This window comes from Gymnodraco acuticeps, unplaced genomic scaffold, assembly GCF_902827175.1.
Source record: "Gymnodraco acuticeps unplaced genomic scaffold, fGymAcu1.1, whole genome shotgun sequence".
Lineage (NCBI taxonomy): Eukaryota > Metazoa > Chordata > Actinopteri > Perciformes > Bathydraconidae > Gymnodraco > Gymnodraco acuticeps.
Genome location: NW_022989752.1, coordinates 312,797 through 333,641, shown reverse-complemented (window position 1 = coordinate 333,641; position 20,845 = coordinate 312,797). Strand labels below are relative to the sequence as shown.

The 20,845-nt window shown below is 41.2% G+C and overlaps 1 protein-coding gene across 1 annotated transcript in view; it reads left to right on the top strand.

Annotated features, from left to right (window-relative positions):
• The first annotated feature begins 734 nt into the window (after positions 1–734).
• The window catches only part of lepr (leptin receptor), a 40,852-nt gene continuing 20,741 nt past the window's right edge, over positions 735–20,845 (top strand). The window contains 5 exon segments of the mRNA XM_034210398.1: positions 735–754; positions 5,165–5,217; positions 6,614–6,841; positions 8,981–9,110; positions 10,740–10,921. Coding sequence (XP_034066289.1) covers positions 5,175–5,217; positions 6,614–6,841; positions 8,981–9,110; positions 10,740–10,921 — 583 coding nt within the window. The 5' untranslated portion in view covers positions 735–754; positions 5,165–5,174.

Here is a 20,845-nt window from a genome sequence, read left to right as displayed (position 1 = left end):
TGATTTTTACTGATGATCATTTTACTGTATTTCAGGGAACGCTTTTGAATATTTTCCATTCAAAAATATTTAGCAACTTGGCATTGTTTCCCAAACCTATTGATGTAATTTAGCCAACAGGGGACTTTAATGCATGAAGTGATTTTGGTAGCATTTATAAATGCAACCTTTAAGTGTTGCTGTTCTTTATACCAAACAAGTGATTGTTCCAAAAGGTCAGCATCTTAAGTCATGAGATCTCCGTAGGTGTTCTTGAACGCATCACGGTGGGCAGGGTGCTGTTGTGAGGGAGCCTTCCCCTTATTATACATCCATGGAGTCTTCCCCTCCAGGCTTCATTCACATTTTCTTAACGCCCGGAGGAGGCTCTGGTGGTCTTTACGTCAAAGCAAGTGCAGCGGTGCGAGTGAAGATAAAACGAGTGAGGGGGATATCCTGCTCGCTGTTGTTGTTGTTGTTGTTGTTGTTGTTGTTGTTGTTGTTGTTGTTGTTAGACACAGACTCAAACATGGACAGCGGACTCTGACAGAAGCACATGTGTCTTCTTCACTCAGGATTTAAACTCCCCTGGATAAACTGAGGGACCGGGACGAAAGAAAACTTGAGCACCAAAGCATAAGAAACTTCCAGGAGATATGTAAGGACACTCTCTCCTTATTCATGCTCAGTTTAACGCTTTTATTCACATTGCTGTGTTTGTGGTCGGGCTGCCGACCGTTTTTGTTACCTTTCAGACGGGCTGTCTCTCACACAGGTGAGGAATTACGCGCTCACTGTCAAACTGACACCTTCTTTTCGCTTTTGACGTATTTTGTGTTCGATCCTGTCTTTTCTGCGTATTTTTTATTCAACTTTTGATTATATTTCCATTGAGAAATAGGACTTGGTGAAATGTGCTGTTGCTCACGATCCATCTTTTCAACAACTTGTTAGGAGAACCTCTTTAAATGGACATTTAGCGACACGATTGACATGTTTGTTGGTTGTTTCGAGAAGAACTTGTCAGAAAGATATGCGGGGGAACAAGCCCTGACGCGCCTCCACTGCAAAGCCTGACAGAGAGTGAGTCAGACCTGGAGAACATTGAGAGAGGGGAAGACCCTGGGGACATGGAGCAACAGAGCAGAGCTTCCTTTTATGCATTTGAAAAATAGTTTCACATGTGTTGTCTTGATCCGATTTTGTTCCTAAATAGGCTAGGAAACAGGAGAAGAGAGATGCTGACAACCCTTTTTATTATTAAGTAGATAATGCTTGTCTTTAACGGATGATGGATATGTATTGAAGTGTTGCATTACTTGTAAGGTACTGAGTACATCAACTGCAGTGGATTTTTATAGCACAACAAAGGCTGTAATATTGTGAAAACTATAAACAAATATCTTCAACCTCTTTATGGATTTAATGGTAAACACTGGTGGTTGTTGATTGTGGTCTCATATCCTAAATCATCGTTGGAGCTTCCATTGGTCAGTTTAGTTTAGTTTGTTCATTACAGTAAGGCTAGAGCTCAGTCAGTGTTAGTATGGAATTATATAATAAGCTTGGTGGATGTGCTCCAGCAACACATAATCTGATAATCCAAAATGTGATTCTGCAAAGCCTAACCCTATTGATATGATAAGAAGTGCTTGTTAAATTATTTGTGAAACTTCTCTTTTATTTCAGTTGACATTTGTTTTCTTATGGCAAGATATGAATCAGATTCTGTTTATACTGTGACATCTATCATGTTAATATTGCTGATTAGATTTAGGGATGATCCGATCGCCAATTTCGGGGCCGATCGCCGGAATCAGTATCGGCCGATACCGATCGCCGATCCGATCGAGTGGGCGGGGCCTAAATGGAAGATTTAAACATCACTTTAAATCTTCCATTTAAAGTGATGTTTAAACTCAGCTAATGGGGCTCATTCACTGGAGCTTCCACAAACAACAATCAACTTAATTATTACATTCAAATGATGTACATTATTCAAGTTTACATTAACTTTGGATAATAACACGGGAGAAATGAGCGGAAGCGCTCTCTTTTCCTCTCTCCCTCTCTCTCTCTCCCCTCTCTCCCCCTCTCTCTCTCTCTCTCTCTCTCTCTCTCTCTCTCTCTCTCTCTCCTGACAGCTTGTCAGTATCTCATGCAGCTCATCATGTTCACTCACTGATCTAGTAATGAGTGACCCGAGAGTGAAGAATACATATATTTATAATAACTAGTTTAGCTTGTTCCAGAGGTAGGCTAGATAAAATAGCTAAGTGTGTTAGGTCTAACTCTTGTGTGTTTCGTCCCGCTTACCGGTCCGGCGGGCGGAGCTGCAGGATTTCTGCTTCACACACACGTTGCATACCACTATTTTACTGTCTTTTTCGGACACCTTAAAATAATGCCAGACCGGTGAAGCCATACGTCATGCGATCGGCTCTCGCGATCGGCATGTTTAGAGAGCACCGATCGATCGGTAGAGAGTGAGTATCGGCCGATATCGATCGGTGACCGATCGATCGGAGCATCCCTAATTAGATTACACCTTCATGGGTGGCTTTACAAATCTATGAGCCGGATTGATTTTCTGGAAATGTTAGATTTGTTTATAATTCTTGTGGCATCAATGGGAAAATGTACCTTGATTTGTCAGGCAGTACATTTATAAAAAATAGAAATTCTATATGTGTTTGTTTTTAAATAGACCACAATACGCTAATATCAGATAAAAAAACATATACCAAGATAGGGGATTTGATCCATATAGCTTGCGTTCAATAGACTTTATTTTGTTTGTTGTTCTTTGAAATGGCCTAAGGTTTGTTTTGACACCTGAGGGTAATGACAGGTGTGTGCTCCATGTTGCAACATTTTTCCTGCCGTCCCTTCTCCTGCTTTGAATCCCCTGCACGCTGTGAATAAATAGATGTGCTCACTAGCTGTGAATAGTTTCTGTATATCGATGACTTGCCAGAACGTTGCTTTCCGCATGATCTGGAGTATCATTTACGCTGTTTGAATGAAAGCCTGTTGACTTTTTGCATGTACTTTTTGCATGCATTGTTTTTCCAGTGACTAACCTCTCCTGTGTTTCATCACCTGCTCTGCAATGCATTTTCCCACATCACCAGTCACCACGGTTTCTCATTGGCATAAACATCAGCCCTTTTCCCCTCATGCATTTATGTACTACCTTGTCGTACCTGCCTCGTTCTGACCACATAATGTTCCATGTTCTGCTTGCCTGCTTGGTTTGCTTTGACTTAAGGACGACGTGTTGCCAAACACTCCCTGAACATCTTACCAAGTTAACCTGTTTTAGCCACTATGCCTTGGATTTCTATTTAGTCCACGTATCTGTGCGCTGAACCTTTACATAAAGATATTTGAGAGACTCCTGTCAGTGAGAAATCTGACTCTGAGGATTTGTCTTAAAGTGGACCTATCATGCTATATTTGAGCCAAAGCTCAGCTAGGAAATGCTCCTGCTATGACCACTAACATGTACGTATATTGCAATATATGGATGAAGATGGTCTATGTGGACGTGGGTGTTATACAGTTCTGAAAACATACACTAACAGGTTTTAAAGTAGGTTTACACTTACAAGGAATGAGCCTAGGTGTTTGGTGCATAACAATAATCATAGTAGGATAAACTAAAAGATAAAAGCAAAAACTACAACAGTCAAGAAACACAAGTTAAAAAAGATGAAAATAAAAATATGGACAGTTTTGGTTTTTGAATGAAAAAATATGTATTAACTACCTGTTCTAAAAATGAAGGACGTGCAGGAATGTGCAAACAATTATCCAAGGAATAAGCTAAAGTATAGAGAATATGCAAGTATGTCAGTGGTGGTCCTGGCCCATGGTGATAAGGCCAGTTGCAAATGGTAAGAAATAATCGCAGCCCCTTGCCAGAGCAGATGTTCAAACCGTTTATGTCCATGGTATTTCTATAAAAGGTTAGTGGAAAATGAGAGCATCTATAATAACGGGGCATTCAATAATTCTGTAAATGGATTTATTTTCTTTGCAGCCAGGAAAAATAACTTTGTAGAGATAACGGTGTTCGGCAAAGCAAGATAATTGCAGGAAAAAAAATGAATAATTGGAGTTATAGTTAAGGGTTAATGTTAAAGACAATGATAACAGCACAGACAAGTTCTTGTGCTTTTAGTGATTCATGCTGAGGCTTCTGGTATGAGTGAATTTGAATGTGGAAAATTTCCCAAACACTAAATGTGTATTACATATAAATATTGTTTTAATGGTTTTCATGGTTGTCCATTTACATTCTTACATTTGGGCTACAGCACAGATGTGTCTATACTTTGGATTCCCAACTAGGGGGAGATAAACCCCCCAATATGATGACTAAATACATGTGATGCTGCTCTTAAGTTAATTTATTGTGACAAAATGAACAATCAATTATGAGCTGTGATTACTCAGGACACCTCTTTCCAACAACTGAGTCATGTGTTGATGAAAGGGTTGAGGAGCTTGTTGCACAGAGATGTGATGGCAACACATTTTTTTTACCAGCCCTACACTCTCCTGGGAGGGGGTGTGGAACTGAAACGTTGTTAATACTGACCATGGTCTTGTGTCGCAACACTCCTGGCTGCCACTTTAGGTCTGGCGTAACGTCTGTACAAAAGTCGGTACACTAGTTCCTCCACGGTACTGTGCTACTCATGTTTCCTGGCACTGGGCTGTTCAGTGGCATCTACAGTATGGCTACAACTCCCACTGCTCTCCTAGGATGCTGGTTTTGTTTTGAATATCATGAGATCTGGTGATGGCCATTTATTCTTTCCTTCATTAAGCATGGATTGTTAATAATTCACGACATGGATAACCTGCAGAAGTTCCTCCCATTTCCAGCAAATGCGTCACAGAGAGCATTGAATAGAACACTTTAGATATGTAATCGCACTGGTAGAATTTGTAGAACAATAAAGATGACCAAAATCATAAAACGCTCATTAAAACTTGTGTTATGTTCATGGAGCAATCCAAAATGAACTGTTCCTTCCCTTGATACGTGATTCACTCAATGTTGTTATCATCTGTATCTCGTTGCTCTCTCATCATCTACATTGTTTTTTCTCTTTGTATGACTGCGATATCAAGCGTTTTCCCGCCATCGCTCACCCTCTTTGTTTCTCTACAGGGTTTGGTGTATGACAGTGATGGTCCTGATGCAAATCTTCTTGGTATCCAATGGTGAGTTTCACCTCCATCACAACACTTGTGATAGCTTAGCTTGTATGCATTCTTCCACCTGGTTATAGCCTTTTTTAAAGAACAATATTTATATATATATCCTTTTCAGGTTTGATGTAAGCATAACAACTCACCCCATAGAGGTTCAGCTCAGAAATACAAATTGGAGGGATCTTACTGTGTAAAGTATTATATTGTTCATAGAAATACCCTGAGGTTTGTCCAAGGAATGCTATAGATTAATTTGAAATGAGTGCACTTGTTGGCAATTTACTAAGTTTGACAAGTTTAATTTGTCCTATTGATTTTGTGAGGCTTTCGTCCTGGCAAAGAGATTCTGACATTATGAATGTAATTCTGGATGTTATTAATGTGTATGAGAAGATTGGCCTTCTTAGTTAGAGAAGAGGAACACCTTAATCCCTATTGCTTATTTTTATTTTGGTTATATCGTATGCTTAATTTTTGCGCAAAACTGATTATATTTAGGTAGCACTGGTCACGATGTGTATTACTATAACATCTCCACTGAACACAGCAGCAGCCTCATACCACACTTTAGATTGATGGTGTTATGGTGGACAGATTTCCCGTGTGGAGCCCATGTGGGCATAGCTGTCCAAATGAAAGCACTGTACTCTTCTTTGACAGTAGATTAATGTTTTCCCTCCAGTTGTCAAACCGACGTAAGGAGTTACACCTGAGCTAAATCAATATCACCCAGTTGGAGACTAACAAGGTCTTTTCTCAGGATTCTTTTTCTTCTTTTCTAAAACACAGCTGTTGCCTCAAAACAAAATGAGATGAAGGATTTCAAAGAAAGAAGCCATATATTGTTTGACTTTTTGGGAACAGAAAACAATGTAAATGTCTTGAGATGGCTCTCTTGTCCTCTATTTCTTTGTCCACCCAATCTGGCAATCTTTTACTCAATGACGAGTTGTTCATAAATGAATGTAGAGTAGATGAGTTATCTTTGACTAATGATAACACCTTGTTCAGGGGACTTATGTAACAATTTCAGGATTGTTTTGGCAAAAAAAAGAACGTTTTACTTTACATGCAAGGCATTTGTTAACATAGATTTTTATCAGAAACAGGAAAGCAATTCTATTTTCTATTGTATCTTTTTTTTATCAGGTGCTTTATATCACTTTTTTTATTTATAAGAAATGCATTAAATTTATGTTTTTTTATATCATTATCAAACTTGGAAAAAAAACTATTCTGCTGTGAAACGTAAATAAAATACAGCATTGGGTTGTTTTAAATGGGAGAAATATTTTATTTTGTTAAGATAACAATAAGACAAGATATATAAAATACTCAAATTTGTCTCCCTCCAAACGTAATATAATATACTTCCCTCTTAATTTACCTTCCTCTCTGTGAGCAGGGGCCCTGAGTTTGGGGCTCGATGAGGGGGCCTCTCTGCAGTCAGGTGCCATGGAGCTCCCCTGGCAGGATGAGCTGTGCTGTGACTCACCCTCAGCCCACCTCACTGCGGAGGGAGACAGCACACACACACCGGAGACAAACCGCTCTGATTCAAACCCCCTGCACCATCCCCTCTGCAGCTTCAGGAGCTCCACAACCAGATCACACCCTCCTGATCCCTCTGGAGGTGAGAGGTCATTCAATACTGGTATCTAATATGTTTCTTAAAAAAGCAAAAACATATGTGAGTTGCTTTCATCCTGGTTGACAAGACCCGGTTAAAAGAGTTAGTGCACGGGAATTAATGTATCTCACTCAATATCTGTATTTTCATATATTGAAATCAAATATGAACAAATGAATATCAAACTCTGCCAGTCAGGATTCTCAATGGCTGATCAAATTAACATCAGGCTTCCAATCCAAACTAAGGATAATCTAATTATTTTTTTCAGTGAGTCTGGTTTTGTTTAACAAGCTGTACTGACTGTTTTGCATTATATCAACTGACATGCAGTTTGGCACCTTTAGGTCCCTTCCTTCGGTTTAATCCAGGGCTTTCTACACTGCGTCGGTGTTACATGTCTTCAGAAAGACAATTAACAGAGACATTATTAAACTAGCCTTTTTTTATGCATCAAGGTAGCAGATTAATGAGACCGACAGAGACTCAGAACGATTCTCCTATACATTCAGATATGCTTAATCTTTTGTTGGGAGAATTTTTAACTTGCCGCATGACAAATTCAGTGACATGTTTTTATGGGAACATTGAACCCTGTCTGTTTAAAAGCAAACATGAAGATGACACACTTTTCATTCCAAGTAGCAACAGGGTGGTTGTGTAATGTGGCTCATCAGAACAAACAGCAGGGTGTGTGAAGGAGCCTCACGATTCACCATTCTTCTTGCAGTGTCATCACTTGTCACCGATATATGTGCCTCCAAAGATCAGCCTGACAGGTTCATTACACTTTAAGCTTGCCCACCCCCCCTCCCTCTGATCAGCACAGAATTACATTTCCGTCTCATCCGTTTCATATTCATCTGGGGGGTCGTTCAGCATCACTGTGTTCTCTAGCAGGAGGAGAAAGTACGCAGGTCTTTAAGTTTAAAGAGCAAATGGGGGGCCTTTCCAAGTGAGTCATAATTATAAAATGCTCTTTTGATATTATCAGCGTGAAGATTGAGATGAGATTATATTGAGACGAGGGAGGTGTGGAGGATTTGTTTGTTTTCATCGATCTGTGTGGTGCAGGGGGACATTTGAATCAATGGTGATTAGCTGAGATCTTCAAGATTCATCCCCAAGCAATGATGATCAAATGGAGAAGTTGTAGACATACTCCTTATACGCCTCCTTTCTGCTTTATGAGGCCTTTTTGACAGTCAGGTATGATACAGCTCCCAAAGGTCCCAGAGCGTTTTGCTCATTCATATTCTTTGGTTAGCCATATTCATTTTATTTATCATTCTGTTGGTTTAAGTACCAAATTGTCTTTAAGATAGGTGTGGGTTAATAACGTGAGAAGGCTGAGATTGATCAAAAGAGCTTTTTTAAATAACAATTTATTTTATAGAACACAAAGTTTTGTATAAGCATTCCTGGTTACGTGTTGTCCTTATTCAACCTACAAACATGAATACACATCCTTTCCTGAGCTTAAGCTTGCTGAACATGTGTAAACTGCGCTACTAATGTCAGTTAGTGTGCTAAATAGCTTTTCAGCTGCAGGACTTTGCAACAGTGTGCAAGCGGATCTGTTAATGTCCCTTGGGTCCGGTTAGATGCTGATGGAAACTTTACTCTTTAATGCTACGGAAAACACGCCCATGACATGCTGAAGCACATCTGTGTTTACCTCATCTCTAAAAACACTTGATATTCTTTTAGTCCACTACTTTGGACCAGCCTGAAATATCTTAACACATCTTTGAACAATACTAATGTTGTGCAAAACGTGTGACATTCCCATAATTCCCAGGTCTACCTTGTATTAAGTGCTTATTATGAAATGTCAGCTCAAAAGCAACATTCAGATAATAAAAATGTTAATCACCTACTGCTCAAAAACGTGTATGAATACTTTATTTATATTCTGCCACTAGATCCCCCAAATCCCATGCACTGGTCCTTTTGTAATGACGTTTCCAGGCAGGAACCGTACCTCAGTATGTGTGCTTGCAGCTATAATATTTCACTGTTCTCAGAATATGAAGCTAGCCTGTTTCTCAGAAGCCCTTATTTGAAGGTCACAGTCAACAGTAAATCACGTGGAGATGTCTCTCAACGTGCTCCTAACATGCAAATCTGATTTCTTGTCAGGCACCTGTTTGGACATTCTGTGCAAAATTGATGAAAACTGGGAAAATCTAATATGTGAACTTCAATCACACGGCCCACCATCAACCACAAAGGCTGCTGGTGTCAAGGCAATTAGCTTACAGAGTGTGTCGTAAGTATGAAACTTCACTATTTCATTTTCTGTGTTTCTTTTCTTTGTTGTTTGTTTGTGTGTGTATTATGCCCCGGCCACACGAGGACGAAAACGGCCGTTTGCGTTACTGTTTAGTGTCATATAGACCATTCGGCCACACGAGGACGACCGCATACGGCACTAAACGACTGAGGAAACGATAACGGGTCCCAAGGTGGATAGATCGGCATACGCAACGCTCTGGTGGGTCAAACAGCTCCGTGTGTGCGCCCTATCCGATCATTTTCTGATAATGATTGCGCAATAGCCCCGCCTCTCCCCACCTCTGCTGCTCACCTCCGCGTACCCCGCGCCATTGCTGATGTGTTTCGCCACCAACAACAACAACAATGGCGGATCGCAGAGTTGCTATCCTGCTCCGGACGCTACTGACCATGCTACAGTTCTTTGTGCAACATCTACAGCAGACTTACACATCCGGGGGGGATCTTACTCGCTGCTTTTGTGGATATGTACTGCAGCTTCAGCGATCATTTTCTGATAATGATTGCGCAATAGCCCCGCCTCTCCCCACCTCTGCTGCTCACCCCCGCGTCAAAGTAAACTGCACACTGAATTCAGATTATTTATCTTTCTCTCGATATGGACATAAACGCGAGTGAAGTCTAATCTGACAGGACGGAGACACCTCTCAAACTACCTAAACTAGTTATAAATATGTTTATTTTTACTGTCGGCCGGGTCACTCATTACTGGATCAGCTGCTGCATGAAACAGACACTGGCGCTGTCCGAAGAGTGGGAGGAAAAAGAGAGGCTCCGTGTATTTATATTATTATATTATATAGAGTCATTATTCATTTGTTTTAAAGCTCAATAAATAACAAAGAAGACCTTTGACCGGCACTTTTATAATTTTGTCGGAGGATTTAAACTTTAATACACGTTGACTGGCGAAAAACTCTGCCCGGTTCCCTCGGCCCCCACCGCGGAGAATAAACAGAAGGGCAACCATGACAACCATGCTTCTTCGCTGCTTTTGTGGAGGAAGTTACAGCGCCACGTACAGGCTCCTGCAAATGTACTGCAGCTTCTCCAGCGGTTGGAGCTCAACGGAGCCGTCTCGTGTGGGCAGACACTATCCGGATAACTATTGCGTGTGGACGGAAGCTTGTTTGCGATTGCGTTTGCGTTAATCCTATGCGTTTAGCCGTTTTCGTCCTCGTGTGGCCGGGGTCTTAGTGTGAGTCTAATCTGTTTCCCTTCTGCTCAGTGGGGGGCTAAGTATGCTGTGTTTATTTTGATCAGCAGTGGGGGAAACTGCATGATGTAACACAGGCTCCAGGCTTTTTTTGTTGCGGGGATAAAGAGGACAATTCACCCCTGATCTCACACACTTTTGATAAGACGGACATTTTTCAGCTTTTACATTTTGTTCACTGCTCAGTTTTCGCTAAGTAAAAAAAAAATTGAAAAAATTATTTCACCTCAAGGTCCATTTATTAACTGTTCTTTAGCTTCCAATCATGTCACACAATTTTCATTAGTACATACAATTGCACAGGTATGTACAGTAACGGTTCAAAGATTTGCCTTCAATGTTAATAACAAATTATTCAGTATTTTGAAGTATTTTTACTTTTGTCAGGTCGAAGAAAGAGGAGAATGATGGGAATACACCGTATGATAATCCTGTGATCTGCAAGGTGGAGGTTTTATTTATGTGCTCGGTTGTTCTTGACGCTACGACAAGCTTTGTCACTGTGGTAACTGTCAGCCTTACCGACGCCATCCCTCCCTCAGTTCTTCTCAGAATTCCTTCCCGACCTGGTAAGAGGAAATGTCTTCATTCTTTGTTTTATATCAGTAGGAAGTTGTAAGAGTCTGTTGTGGTGGAGGCCTATACTTAAAAGGGACCTATCGTGCAAAATGCACTTTTGTACGTCTTTTATACATGAATATGTGTCCCCGGTGATGTGTCAGGGAACTCACCAAGTGTCAGAAAACACAACCCTCTCTCTTTTCCTCCATACCCAAATCTCTAAAAACGGGGCTGCAACGGATCTGATACAGACTGATACAGATTTGAAATATCTCTGACGTCAGAAACGAGGAGCTCCGCCTATATGGGCAACTCTCCACCTTTCAGGAGGAAACAGCCACGGCCATTGCCGTTCGAAACCGCTGGAGACGCTGTAGTACATATGCCAGGCCTGTAGGTGGCGCTGTAGTCTGTCACAAAAGCAACGAAGAAGACTTCTCACAGATTCAGCCCTTGCAAAAACAGGGCTAAAAAAGAGAAAATAGAGCGAAATGTGGCATGGCTAAAATGCATGATCTGTTTGTTATTTTGAAAAAACAACTTCACAGACATGTTTTATATAGGTATGGCCCTACAATATATTATTCAAATATAGCATGATAGGTCCACTTTAAGCAATAGCTCACGGCCTGAAGTGAGCTATTGCTTTTATAAAACGGTTACCAAGTGTGGCAATATGAAAGAAAAATACACACTCTAATTTAAAGTGGACCTATCATGCTATATTTTAAACATATATTGTAGGGCCATACCTATATAAAACATGTCTGTGATTTTTTTTTTTTTAAATACCAAACAGATCATGCATTTTAGCCATGACTCATTTTGCTCTATTTGCTCTTTTCCAGCCCTGTTTTTGCAAGAGCTGATTCTGCTTTTGTGGCAGACTACTGCGCCACTTACAGGCCTGGCATATGTACTACAGCGTCTCCAGCGCTTTCGAGCGGTCTCTCATTCCCCTGATAGGTGGAGAGTTGCCCATATAGGCGGAGCACCCCTTTTCTGATGTCAGAAACATTCAAATAATAATCAGCTCCGTTGCAGCCCCGTTTTTAGAGATTTGGGTATGGAGGGAAAGAGAGAGGGTTGTGTTTTCTGACACTTGGTGAGTTCCCTGACACACCGGGGACACATATTCATGTATAAAAGATGTAAAAAAGTGCATTTTGCATGATAGGTCCCCTTTAAATACTTGTTATTAGTAAATAATGATGTTCAAAATAAAATAGTCCCTCCGTTGGCTTCTGCACGAAACATAGTGCGAGGTGGTTGCTATGCAACAACACTAACAACTAGCGAACATATTAGACAGAGAGTGTTAACATTCAGGTAAATGTGTTACCAATTCGTGTTATTTGTTGTGCATGACCGGAAGCCAATAGCGTAACAGGTTAAAGGTCATGATGGGAATAAATAAAGCCACGCCTCCAATGGGAGAGCCCGTTGAATGAAATGCCACTGTCTCTGATGTTTCGTTATTCCTCCGCTTATTTGGATGCTAAACAGCAATGAAGTTATGCTTACTCTGCTAACAGGTTATGGGCCCAGAGACACCCAAATAAGTATTTCCGGCGTTTGTCCACCGATGGAAAGTCGCAACGTAGCACGTGTGGTGGATTAGCAAGCTAAGCTAACGCCATGAGCAGGTTGGGCACAGGATCCAGTAGCCGCTGGTCTCGGCTAGTGTTTGACGGGGATGAAAAGAACTATGAACTGTGGGAGACTAAATTCTTGGGCCATCTTCGCTTACAGGGACTGAAGAATACTATTTTAAGGAGTCCTACGGACATAATTGAGGAAGATGAAGAGGCGGACGATGAAGGGAAAAATGAAGAGGCTTATGCAGAGCTTATCCAATTTCTTGATGACACAAGTTTGTCCCTTGTAATGAGGGAGGCAGCGGATAATGGTCGGCAGGCATTGAAGATTTTAAGAGACTATTATGCTGGCACAGGTAAACCACGTATTATCAGCCTATATACTGAACTGACATCACTCCTAAAGTCAAGCAGTGAAAGTGTGATGGAGTATATAATACGTGCAGAGACCGCCATCACCGCTTTGAGAAACGCGGAGGATAAATTAAGTGATGGGCTTCTTGTAGCAATGGTTTTGAAGGGACTGCCAGAATCATTTAAACCATTCGCCATCCACATCACGCAAATTGACCGGACAATACGTTTTGCGGAATTTAAGACTAAGCTCCGCAGCTATGAGGATACTGAGCGAATGCGCACACCGCCACCAGAGGACAACGTCATGAGGGCGCGGGAGCAGTTGAGACCAAGACGACCCCTCTGTTCCAAGAGCATGGGATAAAGGAACCAAGTGTGCGGACATTGTTTGTTACAGGTGCGGCCTGAGTGGACACAAGGCCGGAACGTGCCAACGTAAGCTGTGGTGCAGTCATTGTAAAAGCAACACGCATCGGGATGCGGCCTGCAGGCGGAAGCAGCGACGGGAGGACGACGCGCGGAAAGCTTCGGATGAAACGACTGGCGAGGAGTATGCTTTCCGAGTCAACGACGTGGACAACAAGGTCCAGCCAGGGCACAGCATCACCGAGAGAGGACTGATGGTGGACACAGGGGCGACTTCACATATCGTCACGGATGTAACAAAGTTCAAGAGGTTGATGATGACTTCCAGGCTGAATCCCACTGTGTGGAATTAGCTGATGGTACCAGGTGCAATGGTGTAGCAGAAGGAAGAGGGGACGCTGTTGTTGTTATTATGGTGGATAGCATGGGGAAAAGACACAAAACAACCCTGAATAAGGTGTTGTACATCCCATCGTACCCCCAAGACATTTTTTCTGTGAAAGCAGCTACTACCAAAGGAGCAACGGTAACCTTCGAGCAGGGCAAAGACGTCCTGCAACACAAAGACGGTACACATTTTCACATTTATGAATTGAACAGACTTTATTTCTTGAACACAGTAAATGATGAATGTGATGACCAATGCAACAGGTGTTATGATTTACAGACATGGCATGAGATCCTAGGACACTGTAATTATGATGATATTCAGAAGTTACAGAATGTTGTTAAAGGCATGTCAGTTAAGGGTAAGGTAAACAAACCTCCACATTGTGATGTATGCACTAAAGGGAAGTTTACCCAAACCAGGAACAGGGAGCCTGATGTTAGAGCCAGAGAAGCTCTAGAGTTGGTGCACACAGATATAGCAGGACCAATAGATCCGCAATCCAGAGAAGGCTTTAAGTATGCTTTATCATTCACAGATGATTACTCCAGTGCAGTGTTTGTGTATTTCCTTAAAAACAAAAGTGACACAGTGCAAGCAACAGAGAGATTTCTGGCCGATACTGCCCCATACGGGAAAGTAAAATGTATCAGGTCAGACAATGGCACAGAGTTCACAGGGAAACATTACCAAGCATTGCTATGCAGTAATAAGATTAGACATGAAAAGTCAGCACCGTACTCCCCACATCAAAATGGCACTGCTGAGAGGAATTGGCGCACACTTTTTGACATGGCCAGGTGCATGCTTATAGAAAATGAGATGCCAAAAAGTATGTGGACCTATGCAGTACAGACAGCAGCCGTAGTAAGGAATAGATGCTTTAACAACCGCACAAAACAGACACCTTACTTTATGCTGACAGGTAGACGGCCTAACCTGTCCAGAATGCACAAGTTTGGGTCAGTGTGCTATGTACTCAAGGTGTGAGGAGGGAATTTTTGTTGGATATGACAAAAATAGTCCAGCCTTCATGGTCTATTTCCCTCACAGTGGAAAAGTGCAAAAATCTAGACTTGTGAAGTTTGTGACCAAGACCAATTCAGAAAGAGAAACACAAACTGTCTCTGATGATGACTTTGAGGTACAGAACAAATCTGGCAAAATCAAGTGTGATACTAACGTTAGTCCAGTATCTATACCTGTGGTAACAGAGACAGAAGACGACAAGAGTGAGCTTAGGCGTTATCCTTCAAGAGTGAGGAAGAAGCCAGCTTACTTATGTGCCAGTGTATGTGGTAAGGAAAGTGAGGATCAGCTACTGACAAATATTGACTATTGTTACAGATTAATGTGCAATATCCCTTTAACATTTAGGGAAGCTGTAACTTCATCTGAGTCAAAACAATGGGTTATTGCAATGGATGAGGAAATGCAATCACTAAAGAAAATGATACATTTATCCTGACCAACTTACCTCAGAGTGAGAGAGCAGTGGGGGGTAAATGGGTGTATGATATCAAAACCAATGTTGATGGGTCCGAAAGATACAAGGCACGATATGTAGCCAAGGGATACAGTCAGAAAAGGGGCGAAAACTATGATGAGACATTTTCACCTACCGCTAACCTCACCAGTATCAGAGTGTTAATGCAAAAAGCAGCACAGGAAAATCTGATTTTACACCAAATGGATGTTAAAACTGCTTACCTACATGCACCAATAGACTGTGAGATATACATGGAACAGCCAGAAGGTTTTGAGGTCAAATCCAGTAAAGGTGAAAAGTTGGTGTACAAGCTAGAAAAGTCACTATATGGGCTTAAACAGTCAGGCAGAAATTGGAACAAAATGCTGCATGAGTATCTGAGTGAAAAAGAGTTCCTACAGAACCCGGCTGACCATTGTGTTTACACAAAAGAAACTGAAAACTGGAAAGTGATAATGATAATATGGGTTGATGACATAATCATTGCAGCTAGTGATAACAATGCATTGAAAGTTGTTAAGGAGATGCTCACAGCTAAATTCAGGATGAAAGACTTGGGGAAACTAAAACATTTCCTGGGCATTGATTTTGATCAAACTGATTCATGTGTAAAGATGTCACAGAAGAAATATGTGAACAAAATACTTGAAAGGTTTAACATGCAGGATTGTAAACCGAGAGCGACACCTTGTGAGCAAAAACTTAACTACTTAGATGATGCTGTACCGATGAAGGATGTTAGAATGTACAGAGAGGCAGTAGGTAGCCTGATCTACCTGGCTGTGTGCACAAGGCCTGATTTGAGTTTTGTTGTCAGTAAACTGTCCCAGTATTTTTCTGAGCCGACAGAAGAGCAATGGACTACTGTAAAACATGTACTGAGATATTTGAAAGGTACAATCGACAGGGAACTGTGTTACCGGAAAAGTAAGAGTGAAAAACTGGGCTTACAAGCATACAGTGATGCAGATTGGGCTGCTGATCTAACCGACAGACATAGTATGTCAGGTTATTGTGTTAGCCTTAATGAGAGCGGGCCACTGGTTTCCTGGAAAACAAAAAAGCAGCCAACTGTCGCATTATCAACTTGTGAAGCTGAGTATATGGCTTTAGCAGCTACTATGCAGGAGTGTATGTACTTAATACAACTACTAGAAGGCATTGACAAATGTGAATATACACTACCTACGATTTACGATACAACCAGGGCACAATAGCGTTGGCAAAGAATCCTGTTAACAGACAGAGATGCAAGCATATTGACATTAAGTATCATTTTCTGAGGTCTACTGTGGAAGGGGGAAAAACAAATCTGATTTATTGTCCAACAGACCAGATGGTGGCTGATGTTATGACAAAACCTGCACCAAAGTTTAAGTTGATTAAGTTTGCAAAGTTTATGTTTGGAGAGTAACAATTTCTGTAAGGTAGAGAACCTTATAATGTTTTTATTTGTTAAAAAACAAAACACAAATGTGATATCAAGTGGGGGTGTTAACATTCAGGTAAATGTGTTACCAATTCGTGTTATTTGTTGTGCATGACCGGAAGCCAATAGCGTAACAGGTTAAAGGTCATGATGGGTATAAATAAAGCCACGCCTCCAATGGGAGAGCCCATTGAATGAAATGCCACTGTCTCTGATGTTTCGTTATTCCTCCGCTTATTTGGATGCTAAACAGCAATGAAGTTATGCTTACTCTGCTAACAGAGAGCGTTGATGGATTATTTGGCTATTTATTTACATTCATTTGTATGTTGCCGTTTATTGTGCAGCCACTGAAATCTGTCCAGCATCAGTAGAATGGCTTACGTGGTTACTGGTTGAGGTTGTACTAGGCCAGGGGTGGCCAACCCGCGGCTCTCGAGCCGCATGCGGCTCTTTGCCTAGTTTCATGCGGCTCTTCAGTTCATATCGAATTGTATATGTGTGAGTTTGGAGGAGTGACACTGACTCCTGACTAGGGTTGCACGGTGTACCGATACTTGAAAGGTATACCGCGATACCCTGCCGTTAAAAACGTTACGATTCCTCCGTTTCATTAGTAGGCCTATCCAGGGGCGGATCTAGACAAATATTCATGGGGTGGCAAGAGGGTGGCAGGAGATTTTGAGGGGTGGCATCCCCTGGCAGAAGTATATGCTGATTTAAATCGCAATCATATCAATCAATTAGGGGTGTAACGGTACACGTACCCGTACTGAAATTATTCGGTACGGGCCCTTCGGTTTGGTACACGTGTGTACCGAACGAATATAGCGTTAAACGTAAAAAATTGAGAACATGAACAACTTTCTGGAAGTAATCTCAGGTATATATATCATAGAGCGACCAAGTCATTTCATTGGACGAGAGGCATACTATGAGAGCTGGTCACAGGGATGCGTTCAAATGTAGTCAGTAATTTGAGGAACTGTCGAAATGGCGAACGCAGATAAAGTTGAGCTCGAAAATCCTCCAGCATCATTGAAGTCTCCGGTTTGGGAACATTTTGGTTTCGCAGTTACGTACAAGGATGACGGACAAAGACAGGTGGACCGAACCAAAGCTGTTTGTCGGCATTGTTCAACTAAAATTGGTTACGCGGCTGGCAATACATCAAACTTGCACTCATATGAAAAGGCATCACCCGAACGTGAATATCACCGGTACCAAAAGACTGAAGTGCAAACCCAACTCCCACTAGCATTTAAGCCTCCACCACTCGCAAAAAGTTCAGACCGAGCCAAAGCTAATAAAAACGCCAAATATCCTTATGTTGCCATGTTAGCAAAGCGCTACCTGGCTGTATCTGCTACCTCTGTCCCTAGCGAGGGTGTTCTCCACAGCAGGAGACATTATTAGTGCCAGCAGATCTGCCCTTTCGGCAAGCAATGTGGACAAGTTCATTTCTCTTTAAAAAAACATGAAAATACAATGACAAGCAAGTCCTAATGTCAAACTGGCTGCTTAGGTACTAGTACAGTACAGTTCAAATACAGATTATTTCAGTTCATCGAAATGCTGCACCTTAATGTTTATTTTATTATATTTTGTATTTATTTGAATACATTATTCACAGTTTAATAATAATTAACAAATATATATTTAATGTTTTGTGATAATTTTTTCTGCTGTACCGAAAACGTACCGAACCGAACCGTGACCTAAAAACCGAGGTACGTACCGAACCGAAATGTTTGTGAACCGTTACACCCCTACAATCAATATTAACTTGGAAAGGCACAATATTAATATTTTAACTCAATGACATAGGTGATATTATTGTGGCACATCAGTAAAGCCTTACATATGCATATATAAGGTGGCAGACGTAATTTAATGAATTTTAACTGAATGAGTTGGTTTCACTCTTAGACCAGCAGGGGTACCAAATATATGAAGACTGCTGCAATAAGTATATTAATTAACTGTCTCATCGATGTTTGTCTGAATGAATATGATACTATTAACAATCATATTATTCCTATCAGCTGTCAATCACTGTTAATAAATAATAATAATAATAATAATAGATTTAATTTGTTAGCGCTTTTACAGGTGCTCAAAGACGCTTTACAGATATAGTGAAGAACTGTTATGATTCACATATTCACTTATTATTGAATAAACTATATTTTTTGGAGGAGTTAATGATGAATGTTCATCAAGATGCTTGCTCACCCTCCTTCAAATTTGAAAAACAAGTAATTATATCATTATTGATATACAGTTACAACCTTGACTTTACATCAGAAAGAACAAATATTAAAGAAGTGACTAACTGCATCAGTTGGGGTTCAAAAAACGTGTATTCAGCTAACACATATACATCGCTGCAGTAAGTTATTGTCCAGTGGAAAGTTCTTACCTACTGGCCTAGTTAAATCAAAGTGGTTACTTTTTTTTGTCTGGGCAGTGTAGTTTTACACACCGTCTTATTTTACTTTTTCAGGACTTAAAACAGTTTTTTGGGGGCAGACCTCCACAAATAAAAAAATATATACACGCATACAATGTCATCATCTTAACAGTTTTTTATGCTCATCGAGTCATCCGTGAGCAGAGCATGAAGTTGGCATGCCTATTACAGCTGAATGCGGCGATTACCATGTTGTTCAGCAAAACGCCTCACAAACTTATTAAGATCTAAAGCTTTAGTGCGTTTTGATTCAATGCTGAGTGCAGCCAAACTTCACAGTCTCTTCTCTGTCATTGTAGACCGCAACTACCTCATTCCTTCCGTCTACTTGAGTCCGAAAGGCTTCTCGTTTTGCGCCATCCCCCCGTTCAAGTGAATTCGCCACCAATCATATTTCCACTCTCGCGCCAGGGACGGGGGAGGGGTTACAAGACTCGCGTCTTGTGCTGCATTCACTTGCACTCGGACATTAGAGATTTTCTCTCATAAATGTCCGATGAGCCACAACTTTTCTTTCAAAAGAAAGATGCCAACTGGGGTGGCAGCTGGGGTGGCAAGGCTATTGTTTAGGGTGGCAGTTGCCACCCCATGCCACCCCGGTAGATCCGCCCCTGGGCCTATCGGTACTTTAAGAATGACGGGGAAAAGTACTCCGGTGAGAAAGCGCCGTTTTAATAAGAGCCGTGTGTTCAGCGCTCTGCTTCCAATCCCTGCACTGCAGCCGTGCCTGCAGTCCCGCCCCTCTCAAACACGCTCTAAGTCCCTCCCCTCTCTCATGCACGCACTAGCTGCCAGAGCATGTGAGAAAACGAGAAGCATGGCTGCAAGTGGGAGTGCAACTGCCGCTGCGCCTCGGCTTGTTGACAAAAAAGACGCCAGAAGCGACATTTTTGATGTATTTTAGCTATATCTCTGACAGTGAGGGCAAGCCTACGGACACCATGAGGCCTGTCTGTAAGACATTTATTAATTTTATTTAATACGAATTCTTGTCATTTATTTTATTTATTGTTCTCATTGTTTAAAGGTTGTGTTATGGTTATGGTTCTGGTGTGAAATAAAGCACAATAATTACATTTAAGACTGTTTCCCTTTTTTTAAGAAAAGTATCGAAAAAGAATCGGAATCGCAATTCTTGACTTGGTATCGAAACCAAAATGTTGGTATCGTGACAACACTACTCCTGACAGTTAAACCTGATATTTAGTAGGTCTGTTAAGTATTGAATGTTGATAATTCTGACGTAATTTGGCCGGTCAAAGTTGTTTGGGCTCGGATAAAATCGCTCCGTTATTTTCGTCCCGTGTTACTTTCGTCCCGGCTCTCCCCCATCTCCCCACGTATGTGTGGTGTCAGGTAATTTTGATGTGGCCCAAGAGCCAATCACAATAATACCTGCGATGCAGTGAACCATCACCTTTGAGGGGGGGGGGGAACCTATCGTTGATTAAACACTATCCAGTGTTTCGCCTACCATTGTCTTGGAGGGGCGCTGCGCCCCGCCAACGGAGCCCCTCGCCCAAAAAATATATATCATTTTTTTTTTTTTATATATATATAGCACCAAATTGCAAATAATCTATAACTACTGTCACTTTTCACATTGAACATGTGCTCTTTTATTAAATAAACTAAACGCTTTCATTTTAAGTTGTGAGTTTAGTGTTTTTGACCCTAAGAAACACTGATGCATTAATCAATAACAATAAGCTCCTCTCTCTGCTCCAGAGGATTTAAAACAAATATATCCCAATGCCACAAAAATGCATCAGTGACGTGGTTGAAATCTTGTCTCCAGAAAACTGAAACAAGCGGTATCAGTGACTGTGTGT